Source organism: Scyliorhinus torazame, chromosome 4 (genome assembly GCF_047496885.1).
Source record: "Scyliorhinus torazame isolate Kashiwa2021f chromosome 4, sScyTor2.1, whole genome shotgun sequence".
In the NCBI taxonomy this organism is placed as follows: domain Eukaryota; kingdom Metazoa; phylum Chordata; class Chondrichthyes; order Carcharhiniformes; family Scyliorhinidae; genus Scyliorhinus; species Scyliorhinus torazame.
Window position 1 is genome coordinate 314,626,394 of NC_092710.1, and position 19,993 is coordinate 314,646,386.

Genomic DNA, 19,993 nt, shown 5'->3' on the forward strand with positions numbered 1-19,993 from the left:
GCCAACATTCTGGCCTTTGTGTCCCTAGTAGCCCGGCGTAGGAGTTTACTCATGTGGAAGGAAGCGAAACCCCCCGGCGTGGAGGCCTGGATAAACGACATGGCAGGGTTCATAAAACTGGAACGAATAAAATTTGCGTTGAGAGGATCGGCTCGGGGTTCTCCAGGCGGTGGCAACCGTTCCTTGACTATCTCGCGGAACATTAAGGGTAGATAGATCATAGAATTTACAGTGCAGAAGGAGGCCATTCGGCCCATCGAGTCTGCACCGGCTCTTTGAAAGAGCACCCTACCCAAGTTCAACACCTCCACCCTATCCCCATAACCCAGTAACCCTACCCAACACTAAGGGCAATTTTGGACACTAAGGACAATTTATCATGGCCAATCCACCTAACCTGCACATCTTTGGACTGTGGGAGGAAACCGGAGCACTCGGAGGAAACCCACGCACACACGGGGAGGATGTGCAGACTCCGCACAGACAGTGACCCAAGCCGGAATCGAACCTGGGACCCTGGAGCTGTGAAGCAATTGTGCTATCCACAATGCTACCGTGCTGCCCTAAAGTGACAGCAGCAGCAACCCGGGGGGAGGGGGGGGGGGGGGGGAGCACTATTTTCTTTTTTTGTCATTTTGTTAGTTCACTATATAATTTAAATAATGTTATTTACTAGTTATTGTATTATTTTTATGTTGATTTGTAAAAACGGAAAAATTGTGTTTGAAAAATTTAATAAAATATATATTTTTTAAAATAACCTGTTGGAGCTGTCAACCAAACTGTGAATTTACAAACCCCAGGTTAAGCGGGTTAAGGCCCTTGCTACAGTGAAAATGGGGTACAGTTGAACTTAGCACTGAATTCAAATGGTCCTTTTGAGTTTGGGTTTCCCTCCTGCGTGAGTCATGCGCCACCCTCTACTGGTAAAAGTGGAATTTGTCAGAAATTAGGCAAGTACCTTTGACTCCAGTCTGTTATTTTTCAAGGCCCACAGAGCCTCCATGACTCCGCTAAAGTCCACATATTAATTATCTTTCTCCCAGCACAGATGATGAGTATTTCCAGCTGATACTGACCTGCTGGGTATTTCCAGCATTTCCTGATACTTATTTCAGATTTCTGGCATCCAGAGAATGTTGCTTCTGTGTTATTGGAGAGTAAGAGGTCCTTGTTACAATCTTCACTAAAACACACAAACTGTTTAATGTCGTTGTGACTTTTCTGCCGGACTACTACACAGCAATGGTGGCAGCTCTTAGAGGTAAACCTTTACTGCCAGAAGACTTTAGGACACTCTTGGGGGATTGACAACTTTACCAATGTTTCCAGAACCAATTTCTGCAGTATTTTCATTAAACCACAATTTGCATTTATATTGCACCAGCTGGAAATCCTATATAATTTCCTCTGGGGCATGAAATAAGCATCTGCCACAATTCCAATTTCTCTGAAGCTTGGCAAAAGCATGGTTCATGGTGAAAAAGGTCACAGACCTGAATCATTAACTTTGTTCTCAATCCACCGATGTTTAAATTTCTGCCTCCCTCCATTCCAGCCCCCTCCCTTCCTCCCAACCGCCTCCCTCCTTCCATTCCACCCACCCTCACTCCCACTACCCTCCCTCCATTCCAGTCCCTCCATTCCACCCCCTCCCTCCATTCCAACCCCTCCCTCCCTCCATTCCACCCCCTCCCTCCCTCCATTCCACTCCCCTCCGTCCATTCCACTCCCTTCCCTCCCACCCCCTCCCTCCATTCCAGCCTACTCCCTCCCTCCATTCCACCCCACTCCCTTCCCTCCCTCCATTCCACCCCTTCCCTCTCTCCATTCCACCCCTTCCCTCCCTCCATTCCACCCCTTCCCTCCCTCCATTCCACCCCTTCCCTCCCTCCATTCCATCCCCTCCCTCCATTCCACTCCCCTCCCTCCATTCCACCCCCTCCCTCCCTCCATTCAACCCCCTCCCTCCATTCCACCCCCTCCCTCCCTCCATTCAATCCCTCCCTCCATTTCACCCTCACTCCCTCCATTCCACTCCCCTCCCACCCACCTCCCTCCCTCCATTCCACCACACTCCCTTCCCTCCCTCCATTCCACCTCTTCCCTCCCTCCATTTCTCTCCCTTCCCTCCCTCCATTCCACCCCCTCCCTCCCTCCATTCCACCCCCTCCCTCCCTCCATTCCACCCCCTCCCTCCCTCCCTCCATTCCACCCCCTCCCTCCCTCCCTCCATTCCACTCCCCTCCCTCCATTCCACTCCCTTCCCTCCCACTCCCCTCCCTCCATAGGTGTACCAAAGAAGCAAATCCGCGTGTTTCCCAACCGGAAACCCTGGATGAACAGGGATATCCACTGCTTGCTGAAGTCTAGTCTGAGGCGTTCAAGTCAGGCGACCCTGACCAATACAAGAAAGCCAGATATGATCTAAGGAGATACAGCAAAGATGCCAAAAGACAGTACCGGACAAAGCGCGAGTCCCAGGCTAGCCACACGGACCCCTGCTGACTATGGCAAGGTCTGCAAGACATAACGGGCTACAAGATGAAGGCATGTAAAATCACCGGCTCCAATGCACCCCTCCCTGATGAGCTCAACGCATTCTATACACGCTTTGAACAAGAGGTCAGCAAGAGCAAGCCCTCCACCCAGATGAACTTGTATCGGAGATCACCATTGCAGGCGTCAGAGCAGCCTTCTCGAAGGTCAACCCACGGAAAGCCACGGGTCTGGATGGGGTACCTGGACGGAGCACTCAGGTCTTGTGCGGATCAGCTGGCGGGGGTATTCGCAGACATCTTCAACTTCTCTTTACAATAATCTGAGGTCCCTATCTGCTTCAAGAAGACGACCATCATCCCTGTACCAAAAAAAAGCCAAGCAGCGGGCCTTAATGACTATCGTCCGGTGCCTCTGGCATCCATCATCATGAAGTGCTTCGAAAGGTTAGTCATGGGATGAATCAACTCCGGCCTCCTGGATTGCCTTGATCCACTACAGTTCGCCTACTGCCGCAACAGGTCCACAGCAGACGCCGTGTCCATGGCCCTGTTTCTAGATAACAAAGACACCTATGTCAGACTTCTATTTATCGACTACAGCTCAGCCTTCAACACCATCATTCCTACGAAACCCATCTCAAAACTCCGTGGCCTTGTCCTCAGCTCCTCCCTCTGCGACTGGATCCTGAACTTTCTAACCCACAGGCCACAATCAGTAAGGATAGGCAGCAACACCTCCTCCACGATCATCCTCAACACCGGTGCCCCACAAGGCTGTGTCCTCAGCCCCTCGCTCCATTCCACTATACTCCTTGCACACCTATGCTTGTGTGGCCAAATTCCCCTCCAACTCGATTTTCAAATTTGCTGATAACACCACCGTAGTGGGTCGGATTTCAAACAATGATGAGACAGAGTACAGGAATGAGATGGAGAATCTGGTGAACTGGTGCGATGACAATAATCTCTCCCTCAATGTCAACAAAACAAAGGAGATTGTCATCGACTTCAGGAAGTGGAGAACATGCCCCCCCCATCCCCATATCCCCCCCCCATCCCCATATCCCCCCCCCATCCCCATATCCCCCCCCCATCCCCATATCCCCCCCATCCCCATATCCCCCATCCCCCCCCATCCCCATATCCCCCATCCCATCCCCATATCATCCCCATATCCCCCCATCCCCCATTCCCCATTCCACTCCATCCCCCAATCCCCCCTCCCCCATTCCACTCCATCCCCCCTCCCCCATTCCACTCCATCCCCCATTCCCCCTCCCCTCCACTCCATCCCCCATTCCCCCTCCCCTCCATCCCCCCTCCCCTCCACTCCATCCCCCCTCCACTCCATCCCCCCTCCCCTCCATCCCCCCTCCCCTCCATCCCCCCTCCCCTCCATCCCCCCTCCCCTCCACTCCATCCCCCCTCCCCTCCATCCCCCCTCCATCCCCCCTCCCCTCCATCCCCCCTCCCCTCCACTCCATCCCCCATTCACTACAGTTCCCAGAAGGCCCTAGGTGGGCGACGCATGCGCACTGTTGTCCCGTCGTCGCTCTTCCACTTATTTAGATCGGAAGCGTCAGCTGTTGCGAGGAGCATGAAGTTGAAGTTTGGAGGCGGAGAAGAAGCAACAGCATTGACCTGAACGAAGTGTGGTCAGGTCAAGCTAGGCCACTGCCGCGTTCAAGAAATGGGCTCAGTCATAGGCAGCGAAACGTGAAGGTCGGCCCGCTGCCGCTGACAGGAGGCCGCGGCTCAGCAAACAAAGAGGAGTCAACAGAGCAAAGAGAAGACCCGCCCCCGGAGAGCCGGGAGGAGTCGCGCTGCTCCTCCCACCGCTCCAGCCAAACCAGCCCGTGTGTGAGCCGCTCCGCCGGAGCCGGTCCTCTGCGCTCTCCCCCCGCACACACAGCTCGGGCCATCAGTGTCGCGGAGGGGGGGAATGGTGGCAAAGGGAGTGCGTGGGACTGGGAGAGCCAGCCGCTGCCACCGGGGAGTGGGTGGGTAAGGCTCCATGTGGGAGGCTAGGTCGTTGGTGGTGAGTGGGGTTAGTGCCCAGTGAGAGAGTGGGTGCGGCTGGCTGGGTGGTGCTGGCTGGGTGGTGCCGGCTCCCTTCCCGGTTCCATTATGTACACGTTCGTGGTGCGGGATCGGAACAGCTCCATCTACGCCGAAGTGGGCAAAGTGCTGATCTCCACGGGACAATGGCGAAGACTCAAGCGGGACAACCCCAGGTTCAACCTGATGCTGGGGGAGAGGAACAAGCTGCCTTTCGGCACCCTCGGTAAGACCTGCTCGCTGGGGTGGGGGGTGGGGGGAATCTGCACGTTTGGAGATGATTTGCTCTTTTTTTTAAATAAGAAAAACTGAGCGTGCCTTTTTTTCCCCCTGGGGAGAGAGTTGTGATCTGTCATCTCCACAGACCCATTGCAGGTTTGCACTGCAGATCTGGGCGGTGTCCTGCTATCATCTCCAGCGCATCTCCGGGAGATGGCCTTTAATGTTTACCCAGCCTCTCCTGATGCATTAAACATAACTCGGGGGGTTTAAACCTTCAATGCACCAAATCGGTTGGACTCGGCCAAGCACTTTCGCCTATTCAATTATTTGACTCGAGAATATTTTTTTCGAAATCCTCTGGTAAAATATTTTATTAATTTTAACTTGGAGGAAAATGGAATAGTCAGATTTCTTGTCACGGCTTTAAATAACTTGAAGCAATTTTAAAGTTTCATGATTTTTCTTCACTCTCCATCCCTGTTGCAAGTTATGCAGTGATGTCTCTGAACTTTTGCTTCTTCACCGTGACTACCCAGAAACACACTGATTTCAAGCAACATTTTTCCTTCAATGTTTATGTAAAAACACTTCTAATATTGCTTGTATGCTATTTGCCTTTTTTTTGTTGCCATTTTTGCACCTTTTCACTGGGGCTAGAGTTGAACAAGTGACAGTTACACTCCAGTGCCATCTCCACATGCAAGATCTTCAGTGAATGTCTGCAAACTAAATGACGGGTGCAATTGGTAGCATCATCCTCTTCCAGGTCCATATGTTGTATCTTCAGATCACTGTAAGCAACGTTACTATTAGTATTTGATAGAAGATAGGAGTGCTGCTTAGTTTTGCTTCCCCCTCCCTATACATCAACCAGATCTCTCTCCTAGGCTTACCAATGGGTTTAAGAGGTTCAGCTTCACAAGCTGTTGGATTCTGATTATGGATTGTGCAGTCAAGTAAGTATTGTTAACGTGGTTGTGAAGAATGACAAGTTAAAGCTGGGAATGTCAGTTTACATCTGAAGGAAAGGACAGGTGAACGTGCGCCCATCACAATGAAAATTAGTACTTGCACTGTAAAATTAAACACAGACAGTACCAGCAGGTACAAGATGCAGACCATACACTTTCATATAGGAAGTGCTGAAACATTGGGAGGGGTCTATTTGTGAAAGTTATTTGAATTTTGTTGTTGTAGGGAGCTTCAATAACCTCTTACTTACCCTGTTGAATGTAAATTGATGGTTGCAGATGTTTGAATATTGCATTGTGTGCATTGCAGTATGTCAAGGTGCTGGGTCAGGACTGGCTCGCATTTTACCATGAATATGTTATTTTAGTGCCGTTGCATTTCACAGACTTGATGACATCAGACCCTCTGTTTGTGATTAGTGAGTTGTAAGGCATAATGCTGGAAGAGTCCCATTTTACTCTACTAGGTGGGGCAGCAAGCTGATGTTGCATTACACTCCAAGAGGAATGTTGGAATTTGGATTTTCATCCGCTGAGTACTCTCATAGAAAATTTCTGATCCTGACTGTTGTTGAAGGGAGGTGGGTGAGGGACGGAGAGAAGAATATTGCTTATCCAGAGAAAGAAAAATGAACTGGAAGGATGAGGTTACATTGACTGCCCTTCCTAACAGTTGACTCATGCAGCACTGACAGAAATCTAGGAATGGATCAGCTGCTCGAGCTATTACTGAATTTCCTGGAGGTTTAGAAAGGAGCAGTTGACATGTACGTGATCATTTTAATAGGAACTTAAAACAATACCAGCTTCCATAGAATCCTTACAGTGCAGAAGGAGGCCATTTGGCCCATCGAGTCTGCACCAACCCTTTGAAAAGGACCATACCTAGGTCTAATTCCCTGCCCCATTCCCGCAACCTGCATATCCCTGGGTACTAAGGGGCAATTTATGCCCCATTTCAGCAACCTGCATATTCCTGGGTACTAAGGGGCAATTTATCGTTTTTGGACTGGGAGGAAAATGGACCACCCGGAGAAAGCCCACACAGACACGGGGCAACCCTGCAAACTCCACCCAAGACAGGAATTGGCACTGTGAGGCAGCAGTGTTAACCTCTGTGCCACCGTATTGTCAACTTGATGGATCCTGCACATGTAAACTGGAATTACTTGCTTCAAATATTCTCTCTTGTGCAAAAATAAAATCACGTGGGACAGTTGCACCTTTTACTAAAGATGTCTTCGCAATTACCATCGTTTTTGTATGTATGTAAGGTATGGCACATAAGCATAAGGATTCCAAGCTTGCTGGCCTTTTCTTGATCATCTCTCCTGAAACTTCGTGCACACACAGTAACCCTCTGTAGAATCTAGTATTCATGTGAATGTTAGTTTCAATAATTATATGCTTACCTGGGATATTTAGAAATCAGTGCAATGTGTTTCTAGCCATTTGATTAATAATAACTTGTTATTAAAGTCAGTAAAGTACACTGATTTTCGAAATTCCGAAGTACAATCACATTATATATGTGTGAATGAGTTCATAAAATATAACACAGATAAGGAGGATGTTAAATCGAGGCTCTGTCTGCATGTCCAGCGAGATGTAGAAATCTGAGGGCACGAAGGAGGAGGGAGTTCTCCCCTGTCTCCAGACCAATATTTATCCCTGTACCGACATTACTAACAACACTTCATTTGCTGTCAGAGTCAAAACCTTGGAACTCCCTCCCTAACAGCACTGTGGGTGTACCTACACCACATGGACTGTAGCAGTTCAAGGTGGCTCATCACCACCTTCTCAAGGGCAATTAGAGGTGGACAAGAAAGAACCAACCAAGAACAATACAGCACAAGAACAGGCCCTTCGGCCCTCCAAGTATACAGGCCATGGTACTACTCTTGGCCAAAACCCTCAGCACTTCCTAGTGCCATATCCCTCCATACCCATCCTATCCATGTATTTGTCGAGATGCCTTTTGAACGCCGTTAATGTATCTGCTTCCACGACTTCCCCTGGCAACGCATTCTAGGCACTCCCATTTCTCTGTGTAAAAAAAAAAAAAAAACGTGCCTCGCGCATCTCCTCTAAACTTTGCCCCACGGATCTTAAACCTATGCCCCCTGGTGACTGACCCCTCCACCTTGGGAAAGAGTGTCTGTCCATTCACTCCATGCACCATATAAACTATATAAACTGTCTCCCCTCAAATGAAAAAAGTCTGAGTCTATTCAGCCTCTCCGCATAGCTAAATGCTGGCTGAACCAGGAACGCCCATACCGTGTGAAAGAATAAAAAAATCATTGGGTCATATCACGTTACTGTTCATGAAACCTTGCTGTATACAATGTGGTTATTGAGCTTCCTACATTGCATCAGTGACAGTATTGCCAAAAATGCTTCATTGGCTGTGAAGCACTTTGAGACGACCTCAGGTTGTGAAAAGCACGATATTTACAGAGATTTTTTATTTACAGAGATATTTATTTCACTGTACAATTTTCTTTTAAGAACTCTCATTCCATTAACTTTCTCAGTTTTCAGTACTAGCAGTGTAGCTAAAAGGTTTACGTGTCTGCCCTCGTCTACACAACACCCCCCCCCCCCTCAAAACACCACCACCACTTGTATTTATAGTACTTCCATTGGTGCTCGGGCTGAATTTAGGAAACTCAGCTGAGAACTGGAATGGAACTTTTTAGGATAAATTATTATTTTTCTCAGTTACCCGACCAATGCACATAGTGGAAGGGGCAAGCCCTTAATCAACCTTGCTTGCTCCAAAAAGCAATTCAAATTGAATCCAATTCATGGTCCCTTCAAGAGAGACATACAAGATCCAAGCTGACAAGAGCAGGATTACACCTGATCTCTCACTTGATCTAGTCAGAAGACCGGGAAGCGATTTGGAACTTGTAATAGAAAATAGGAGCAGGAGAAGGCCACTCGGCCCTTCGAGCATGTTCTGCATTCATTATGATCATGGCTGATCATCCAACTCAGTAGCCGAATCCCACCTTTCCCTCTATATCCTTTGATCCCTTTTGTGACTAGGTGATTTTCACAGTAACTTCATTGCAGTGTTAATGTAAGCCTACTTGCGACAATAATGATTATTATTAAAAAAGTGAAAAAAATCTAACTGCTTCTTGAAAACATACAATGTTTTAGCCTCCGCTGCTTCCTGTGGTCACAAATTCCATAGCTCACCACTCTGGGTGAAGAAATTTCTCCTCATCTCCTTTTTAAAAAATAAATTTAGAGTACCCTCTTCATTTTTTCCAATTAAGGGACAATTTAGTGTGGCCTATCCACGAACCCTAGGTTGTGGGGGCAAAACCCACGCAAAACATGGGGAGAATGTGCAAACTCCACACCGACAGTGACCCAGAGCCATGATCGAATCCGGGACGTCATTGCCGTGAGGCAGCAGTGCCAACTGCTGTGCCACTGTGCTGCCCGACCTCTGTCCTAAATGGTTTACCCCGTATCCTCGAGTGTGGCCCCTGGTTCTGGACACCCCCGCCATTGGGAACAACCTTCTTGCATCTACCCTGTCTAATTCTGTTAGAATTTTATAGGTTCCTATGAGATCCCCCCCTCCCCCACAAAGAAGGAGACCAAAACTGCACACAATATTCCAGGTGTGGCCTCCTCAAGACCCTGTAAAATTGCAGCAAGACATCCCTGCTCCTATATGGGTGGCATGGTAGTACAGGGGATAGCACTGTTGCCTCACAGTGCCTGGGACCCGGATTTGATTCCGAGCTTGGATGACTGTGTGGAGTTTGCATATTCTCCCCATGTCTGCGTGGGTTTCCTCCGGGTGCTCCGGTTTCCTCCCACAGTCTAAAGGCTTGCAGGTTAGGTGGATTTGCCACGCTAAATTGACCTTTAGTGTCCAACGGTTAATTGGGATTACGGCAGTGGCGTGCTCCTTCGGAAGGTCGGTACAGACTTGATGGGCCGAATGGCCTTCTGCACTGTCGGGATTATACCACTACTCGAATCCTCTTGATGGCTATGAAGGTTAACATACCATTTGCCTTCTTTACCACCTGCTGTATCTGCATGCTTACCTTTAGTGACTGGTGTACGAGGACACCCAGGTCTTGTTGCACTCTCCTAATTTATGGCCATTTGGTCTGCCTCTCCATTTTTGCTACCGAAATGGATAACCTCTCATTTATACAAATTATATGGGCTGCACGAAAGCGCAGTGGTTAGAACTGTTGCTTCACAGCGCCAGAGTCCCAAGTTCGATTCCCGGCTTGGGACACTGTCTGTGCGGAGTCTGCACGTCCTTCCCCCGTCTGTGTGGGTTTCCTTCGGATGCTCCAGTTTCCTCCCACAAGTCGCGAAAGACGTCCTTGTTAGGCGAATTGGACATTCTGAATTCTCCCACAGTTTACCCGAACAGACGGCGGAATGTGGTGACGAGGGGCTTTTCACAGTAACTTCATTGCAGTGTTAATGTAAGCCTACTTATGACAATAATAAAGATTATTATTGCACCTGCCATTCATTTGCCCACTCACTCAACTTATCCAAATCACGCTGAAGAATCTCTGCACCCTCCTCAGCTCACCCTCCCACCCAACTTGGTGTCTTCTGAAAATCTGAAGATAATCTACCTAGCTTTAATGGTTTAATACCACACCAAGACATGTGCTCTACACTGAACAGCATATAGGTACAAAGTGCTCCCTTTAAATAATTGTGAGTTATAAATTTTGTACAGTGCCAAGTTCAACAATGCACATTCTAATAATAGCACTTCTGGTTGTTTACAGGTCATGAACCAGGACTTGCACAGCTTGTGAACTATTATAGGGGTGCTGACAAACTGTGCCGCAAGGCTTCATTAGTCAAGTAAGTACATTACTTATTTAAATTTACAGGCCCAGCCTACTGCACTGTGGGCAAAATTAGAGGAGGCTTGGGAAACATTTTCATTTTCTTAAATAAAAAGCGCACATTTTTAAACTTTTCATTCCAAGAGCTGAGGGATGAGCACACTAGGGAAATAGTTTGTCCACATTGTTAATTCTCGTTTCCCCTTAAACTCTTTGATTGTGTTGTGTACAGCCTCAAAGTTAGTAAGCACTATGAAGGGGTAGTAACAGCAGCTAATGGTGACCACCCCAGTGTGTATAGTATTTTAGAAACGCTTATCATCAATTTAAAAGATTTCTTATATTTGCTCCAATATTGAGGTTTGCAAGTTACTCATCTTCACAATGAGTGATTTTGTAACTCCAGTCTGGCTCTAACACAGATGTAATTTGATGCATGTGGCTGACCTAGAAGCATTCGTTTTACTAAGTTGATGTTGCACATTGTACAACACGAGTTGCATTGTACAGAAAGTGGTCTGAACAAGAGGAACATCTTTTGCTGTTTACAAAGCTTTTCACCAGCCAGAGAGGTTGTTGGACTGATTACGAATGCGACTGTAGTTGTCAGCAAAAGGTATTTGAAAGTCTGTAATGAGCTGACTGTGGTTCCTTTGCCTTGTTCAGCTCTTGCAAACCGTCTGCAATGTGATCTTGTGCAGGATGAAATCTGGCCAGTAATTTAACAACAACTTATTTATGTAGTGCCCTTAGTGTAATAAAACGTCTCAAGCGGCTTAACAGGAACTTTAAGATCAAAGTTAAAGACTGACCAATGGAGATCATTAGAACAGGTGACCACAACCTAGGTCAAAGAGGAAGGTTATAAACAGTGTTTAAAGAGAAAAAGTAAGTGAAGAGTACAATTCTGACAGTGCAGAAGGAGACCATTCAGCCATCGAGTCAGAAAGAGAACCCCATCTAAGCCCACTCCCCACCCCTATCCCCGTAACCACACCTAACCTACACACACATCCTTGGACACAATGTGCAATTTAGCATGACCAATCCACCTAACCTGCACATGTTTGGACTGTGGGGGAAAGCCAGAGCACCTGGAGGAAACCCACGCAGGCACGGAGAGAAAGTGCAAACTCCACATAGACAGCCACTCGGCCAGAATTGAACCCATGTCCCTGAGGCTGTGAGGCAGCAGTGCCAACTACTGTGCCACCGTGCCTCAGGAAAGGTTCAACAAAGGAATTTCTGTGCTTTTGACGCCTTGGTAGCTGAAGGCTGATGGTGGAGCAGTTAAAATGAAGGATGCTCAAGAAAGAGACCATAATTAGATGAGCGCCAATATCATGGTGTGTTGTGGGGCTGGAGGAGAAGACAGAGAAGTCACAAGTGGAGTACCACAAGGATCTGTTCTGGGGCCGTTGCTGTTTGTCATTTTTATCAATGACCTAGAGGAAGGCGCAGAAGGGTGGGTGAGTAAATTTGCAGACGATACTAAAGTCGGTGGTGTTGTCGATAGTGTGGAAGGATGTAGCAGGTTACAGAGGGATATAGATAAGCTGCAGAGCTGGGCTGAGAGGTGGCAAATGGAGTTTAATGTAGAGAAGTGTGAGGTGATTCACTTTGGAAGGAATAACAGGAATGCGGAATATTTGGCTAATGGTAAAGTTCTTGAAAGTGTGGATGAGCAGAGGGATCTAGGTGTCCATGTACATAGATCCCTGAAAGTTGCCACCCAGGTTGATAGGGTTGTGAAGAAGGCCTATGGAGTGTTGGCCTTTATTGGTAGAGGGATTGAGTTCCGGAGTCGGGAAGTCATGTTGCAGCTGTACAGAACTCTGGTCCGGCCGCATTTGGAGTATTGCGTACAGTTCTGGTCACCGCATTATAGGAAGGACGTGGAGGCTTTGGAGCGGGTGCAGAGGAGATTTACCAGGATGTTGCCTGGTATGGAGGGAAAATCTTATGAGGAAAGGCTGACGGACTTGAGGTTGTTTTCGTTGGAGAGAAGAAGGTTAAGAGGAGACTTAATAGAGGCATACAAAATGATCAGGGGGTTGGATAGGGTGGACAGTGAGAGCCTTCTCCCGCGGATGGATATGGCTGGCACGAGGGGACATAACTTTAAACTGAGGGGTAATAGATATAGGACAGAGGTCAGAGGTAGGTTCTTTACGCAAAGAGTAGTGAGGCCGTGGAATGCCCTACCTGCTACAGTAGTGAACTCGCCAACATTGGGGGCATTTAAAAGTTTATTGGATAAACATATGGATGATAATGGCATAGTGTAGGTTAGGTGGCTTTTGTTTCGGTGCAACATCGTGGGCCGAAGGGCCTGTACTGCGCTGTATTGTTCTATGTTCTATGTTCTATGTAAAGGGAGAGGCCAGGTCATGGAGAGTTTTGAAAACGATGGATAAGAATTCTTTTAAAATAAAGGTGTTGCTCCATCGTACGTGAGCCGACCCGGTGAAGGGAACGAGACTTGATGTGAGTAAGAACACAGGAAGCAAAGTTTTGGATGAGCTTAAGTTTATGGAATTAGGAATTATGAGACCAGCCTGGAGTGCATCAGAATAGTCAAGTCTAAGGAAAAGAAAGGTAAGATTTTGGCAACAAATAAAGCTGAGGCATGGGTGTAGCCAGGCGATATTACTGAGCAGGAGATGGGCAGTAATAGAGATGGTGTGGATCAGTGTTTGGACGTTCACCTCCGGATCCGATGTGTTCCCAAGGTTGCAAACAATCTCCGATTATTGTCAGTGTAAGGGATGGAGTCACTAGCTGGGAAATAGGTTTGGAGCAGGGGGTTAAAGACAATGGCTTCAGCATTCCCAATATTTGATTGGAGGAAATTCCTGCTCAGCCAATACTGGATGCCATACAAGCATCTGATAATTTAGCAACAGTGGAGGTGTCGAGAGAGGTGGTGCTGAGGTTGAGCTGGGTGTTTTGGCATTTATGTGAAAACTGAAATTGTGCTTTTAGCTGATGTTGCCAAAGAGGAGGATGTAGATGAGAAATAGGAAGCCAGGATAGATCCTTGGGAGATGGCAGAGGAGCAGGAAGAGAAATCATTGCAGGCGATTCTCTGTCTCCGATTGGGTAGGAATGGAACCAGGTGAATGAGCCCTACCTAGCTGGATGACAGTGGAGAATGGTGTCAATAGCGTCAAATGCTGCAAGCCGGTTGAGAAGGACAAGGGGGGATATTTTGCTATTGCCGCAGTCACATAGCATGCCATTTGTTTTTTTTTAAATTTAGAGTGCCCAATTCATTTTTTCCAATTAAGGGGCAATTTAGAGTGGCCAATCCACTTATTCTGCGCATCTTTGGGTTGTGGGGGTGAAACCCACGGGGAGAATGTACAAACTCCACATGGACAGTGACCCAGAGTCGCGATCGAACCTGGGACCTTGGTGCTGTGAGGCAGCAGTGCTAACCACTGCGCCACCGTGCTGTCCACATAGCATGCCATTTGTGACTATGGTAGGAGTCATTTCAGTTCTGTGCTGGGCGGAAACTGATTGTAAGGATTAAGAAACATCGAGCCTTCACTGTTCTTGCTGAAATAATTTTTTACTCTTTGACCACCCTCACATGATATTCTTCCGTGGACTATCAAATGTTACCTCGACCATATAGATAGTAAAGGATGCTGATTTCTCCTGAGTTGCTGGAACAACTATAAGAGTGCTACAGTTGCTCAGCATGTCAGTAGGTGAGGGAAGACTATATTCCTGCTCTGATTGATATTCAGTGAATATTGCTTTAGTACTACATTAGGATTTATTGAAAATCTGTCTAAAGTGAAGTTTGTGTATTTTCATGGTTCACTTTTTCAATGAAACAACTTACTTTTTCTAAATTAGACTCATCAAGACAATCCCAGAACTGATGGAATCATGCACCTGGTTTCCAGAATCGTATGTGATCTATCCCATCGGTCTCCAAACCACGGTGATACCTGTGAAGAATGGCATCAAAGCACAAAGAAATAATGTGAGGACAGATGATCGGGAAGCATTCCTGGCATCCTACCACAAGAGACAAGGAAATGGAGAAAGCAACGTGTGGATAGCCAAATCCTCCGCAGGTGCCAAAGGTATAGGACCATAGAACGCTTACAGTGCAGCAGGAGGCCATTCAGCCCATCGAGCCTGCACCTACCCTCTGAAAACACACCCTATCCAGACCACCCCCTCGCCCGGTCCCCGTAACCTCATAACCCTACTAAGCCTGCACATCTGTAATATTAATAATCTTTATTAGTGTCACAAGCAGGCTTGCATTAACACTGCAATGAAGTCACTGTGAAAATCCCCTAGTCACCACACTCCGGCGCCTGTTCGCGTACACAGAGGGAGAATTCAGAATATTCAGTTGACCTGACAAGAACGTCTTTCGGGACTTTGGTCACTAAGCAGCAATTTAGCAAGGCCAATCCACCTAACCTGCACATCTTTAAACTGTGGAAGGAAACCGGAGCACCCAGAGAGAACCCAAGCGGACATGGGGAGAAAGTGCAAACTCCGCACAGACAGCCACCCAAGGCTGGAATTGAACCCAGGTGCCTGGTGCTATGAGGCAGCAATGCTAACCGCTGTGCCACCATGCCGCCCCAGTATGTTTGATACTTGTGTGTTATACCTACAAATATTCCAAACCCACCACAGGTAAGTGCTTCTGATAGCATTGCTTGTGGTTCTGGAGGAGCATGTGCTTTCTGTGTTCCCTCAAGAAATCTCCTGCCATAATCAACCTCACCCACAAAAGAGAGCCCTCACCCCCACAACCTCAATATTCCTTAGTCTTGATTACCGGTCAGGCTCGCTACTCGGCAACTTGTGATGTTTTCTTTTTTGGGGGAGCTCATTAACCCCTTGCGGTGGCTTTCCATTCTGGCCTCCAGGGAACTGTTCAATGTGGCCAGCTGCCAGCCAGGAAAAGGGGTGAAAAGATTGATAATATGACCTGTCACATTCCCAGCATTTTTGGATTCTCCCTGACTTTCAAATATAGCCTCATTCCCTTCTCTGCCTCTCCTTGAATGCTGTGACCATCGTGTTTACGCTAGTGCTCCACAAGAGAATGGCTTATTTATCTATTCATTTGAATCATTAGCTATTTAAATTAATTCTGGTGCATTCATTAGTAAAACCATAGAAATGATCTAGCTTGGAATAATAATCATGGATTTTTAATCGCCAGAGCTTGGTGACTATCATAGAATCATAGAATTTAAAGTGCAGAAGGAGGCCATTCAGCCCATCGAGTCTGCACCGGCTCTTGGAAAGAGCACCCTACCCAAGGTCAACACCTCCACCCTATCCCCATAACCCAGTAACCCCACCCAACACTAAGGACAATTTTGGACACTAAGGGCAATTTATCATGGCCAATCCACCTAACCTGCACATCTTTGGGCTGTGGAAACCGGAGCACCCGGAGGAAACCCACGCACACACGGGGAGGATGTGCAGACTCCGCACGGACAGTGACCTAAGCCGGAATAGAACCTGGGACCCTGGAGCTGTGAAGCAATTGTGCTAACCACTATGCTACCGTGCTGCCCCGAGACTATGCAGAGTCTTAAATCAGTTGAGCCAATAAGATGAAATCCACATTACCGTTGGCAGACTGTAAGACGTTCAAACCATTTTATTAAAATTTAAAGTACCCAATTATTTATTTTCCAATTTTAAGGGGCAATTCAGCGTAGCCAATCCACCTACACTGCACATCTTTGAATTATGGGGGTAAGACCCACGCAGCCACGGGGAGAATGTGCAAACTCCACACGGACAGTGACCTGGGTCCGGGATCGAACCTGGATCCTCGGCGCCGTGAGGCAGCAGTGCTAACCACTGTGCCACCTGTGAGACGTTCAAACCATAATGTGGTTTTGAGCAATCTCCATTCAGTTCCTGGTAGATGTAAGCTCATGGCTAACATCTATAATTTGGCAAACAAGTGGTGAAGGCGTAAGGATAGTTGAAAAATTGCTGTTTGAGGGGGACAAGGCAAATGGTTTTGGCAAAAGCAGTGAGAGGTTTACTCTGCATTTAAAGGACTATGGGAGAAGCATCCTGAAAGAGAGGGGCTGGCCAGCAGGTGGTATCACAGAATCCCTACAGTGCAGAATGTGGCCATTCGGCCCATCGAGTCTGATCTGACCTATTGGAAGAGCACCGTACCTGGACCCAATCCCCTTCCATATCCCTGTAATCCCACTTAATCTTTGGACACAATGAGACAATTTAGAATGGCGAATCCACCTAACCTGCACATCTTTGGACTATGTGCGGAAACCGGAGCACCCAGATGAAACCCACGCAGACACACGGAAAACGAGCAAACTCCATACAGTCAGTCACCCGAGGTCGGAATCAAACCGAGGTCCCTGGTGCTGTGAGGCAGCAGTGCTAGCCACCATGCCAGTCTGTTTGAATGCTCTAGCCTCCCAATCAATGTCTACTCTCCATTCTCCTCTCCCTGCTCTATTTTATTAGTGGTCAATTACCCTCAATGTCTGGAATCGCACCCCTCATCATGTCTTTGTCTATACAAAACTTTGTAAAATCTAACTTGCCCAATATCCTTCATCATTTCCACATCGTCCTCTTTATGTCTGACCTCCAACTGCTTTGGAATTTCTATGAGAGATGTTTTATAAATGTTGTTGAACATTCATACCAGCGCACTAATGAGTAGAAGTCCCTTATTAGTGTTCATGAATAAGAACCTGGCCTATATTTCCATGTGGCAGCAAGACTAAATGTAGGTGAAATCAGCTAATTGCATCAGACTGAAACCTTCTGCCTTGTACAGCTCAGTGCTAATACTGATGCTGTGGTTACCTGTTGAGCCATTGGGGCTTTGTTTTCTATTTTAACTGCAGGATTTTTGAGTTGGGCTATCGTTGAATGATTTGGTGCTGTGTTGTTTCAATTTTAGGGGTGTTCCATTGAACTATCTTGCTCTTCATCTTTGGCCTTTTGAGAAGATGCATGTAAAGTAGTAGAAGATTTGTTCTTGCCCCGTTTCTGGCTGTCTTTAAAAGGGATGTAATGCACCCTGCTGTTTGCTTACACTCGTATACTCAATGTAGTTATGGACCATCTCAGATTTCAATATATATAATCTAGACTGATACCACAGTGTGCATTACTGATGGAGTGCTTCATTGTTAGAAGCACCACCAGATGAGACATTAAACTGCAAAACTCTTGTGACTGTGTGCACAAGTCTCATGTCATGTCATCGGTAACTATATTCTTAGTTATTTCGGATTTGAAGTGTTTCGGAAGTTCCCAAGGGCATAATAAAGGGCCTAAATAACTATAATTTCTTTGGTTACCTGGTAGAAATTCTAACTCTGCACCCAGTATGTGTTTGTACTTGAAGTTATACATTGCTGTGTCTTTTCAGGTACTGGAATTTTTATTTCCTCTGATGCCAATGAATTGATGGATTACATAGATAATCAAGGTCAAGTTCATGTGATTCAGAAATACCTCGAGAGACCTTTACTGTTAGAGCCAGGACATCGCAAATTTGACATCAGGTAAAGGGGTCAGTCTCTGGTTCCTGAATTCTTTTGTTCATGTCTTCCTTCCCATTGCTGTGACTCTGCATGTTGAAATAAGAGGGGAGGGACGACCTTCCTGTATCATAATAGATTGTGATCAGAAGTCACACTATTGTGAAAGTTATCCTCCTTCAATCCTAATATGTGATGTTTTCCAGCACCTTTTTCTCTTTTCAATGTTTTGTAACAGTTCTCATGGACAGACCTTGTCCTGTGATATGTAACATGCTCCAGAGTTTGTTGTTATCCTACTTACAGTAAAATACTTACAGAATTTTCAGCCACCTTTTTAAATGGAATTCCACCACATATGGTAAATTGTATAAAACAAGACGACGATTAGACAATTTTGGATTGTGCAATATTCAGTCCTAATTTTTTCTTTACGGCAAAGTACATGAGGGATCAAGGAATCCTTTTAAGAGTCCCGCTCTCTCAAACTTGAAAAACTGTTTGGTTAAGCCACATGCCGTCCATCAAGGATTCCTCTTGAGAGAGAGAACACAGTCTCCCGATTTCCTCTGGATGCTCCGGTTTCCTCCCACAGTCCAAAGATATGCAGGTTAAGTGGATTGGCCATGCTAAATTTTCCTTAGTGTCTAAAACGGTTGTCATGATGTGGAGATGCCGGTGTTGGACTGGGGTGGGCACAGTAAGAAGTCTTGCAGCACCAGGTTAAAGCCCAACAGGTTTGTTTGGAGTCACAAGTTTTCGGAGCACAGCTCCTTTGTTTCACCTGAGGAAGGAGCTGCGCTCAGAAAGCTAGTGACTTCAAACAAACCTGTTGGACTTTAACCTGGTGTTGTAAGACTTATCACTGTCCAAAAAGGTCAGTTGGGGTTACAGGGTTATGGGGATAAGGTGGAGGTATGGGCGTAGGTGGGGTGCCCTTTCCAAGGGCTGGTGCAGACTCGATGGGCCGAATGCACTGCAAATTCTGTAAATACAGATGCTGCCAGAACCTGCTGAGTTTTGCCAGAATTCTCTGTTTGTTTCAGACTCCAGCATCCGCAGTATTTTGCTTATTTTAAGAATCCCTCTAGTACAGCTTTTCCGATTCTTTTAACGGTCAGCCTCCCATGATCCTGCACTGGGATCTCTCTCTAACAGCAGACACCTTCCCATTTGTAAATTGTACATTTTCCTTTGATCAGTGCATTCATCATGGCACCCGATGTAACTGATTATTTTGACATGTGGTATTTGTGTGCATTATGGTAACAAGCAATGCTGTTTAACGTACTGCCATCAAGAAAAAAAAAACTTTATTTCTGGAACACAACTGCCAGCAGCTGGGTTCAACACTTAGCATATCAGTCGAAAGGCCTCAACCAGATACAGGATCAAAGCTCAGTCTCATTATGATTCTGCTGGGTTGCAAGCAAATTGTTTGAGTTTTAAAGAGACGGTACTGATCGTGTGTTCACTCTGGTTAAAGTGAATTTACGAAAGACATACACAACCATAACAAGGCATTGTTTAATTTTATGTAGCATCCTCATCAAACAGTATAACAGTGCTGCAACACCGTCATACCAAGTGATGTGTGTTTGATATTCATGAACTCCCAACATGAACCTTGACTTCAAAGAGAGAGCGTGAGTCTCCCAAGTTTATGCTCTCCATATACACAGACACTTTTAAGCTATTCCTTCAATTGACGTGAGTCATTTGAATAACAAAAACCTAGAAATGTAAATTGGCAGTGAGTCTTTTTGAAGTTGCGATTACATTTTCAAAGGGGCGATGAGTAATATTTGTAGCCAAGTATTTCTGAGAAGCTACTAGAGCTG

General features: G+C 46.5%; 1 protein-coding gene across 1 annotated transcript in view; it reads left to right on the forward strand.

The window, feature by feature from the left end:
* The first annotated feature begins 4,468 nt into the window (after positions 1-4,468).
* ttl (tubulin tyrosine ligase) overlaps positions 4,469-19,993 on the forward strand; it is a 61,619-nt gene continuing 46,094 nt past the window's right edge. The window contains exons 1-4 of the mRNA XM_072500112.1: positions 4,469-4,785; positions 10,549-10,627; positions 14,482-14,714; positions 18,041-18,176. Of these exons, the coding sequence (XP_072356213.1) occupies positions 4,629-4,785; positions 10,549-10,627; positions 14,482-14,714; positions 18,041-18,176 (605 nt within the window). The 5' untranslated portion in view covers positions 4,469-4,628. The remainder of the gene's footprint in view (positions 4,786-10,548; positions 10,628-14,481; positions 14,715-18,040; positions 18,177-19,993) is intronic.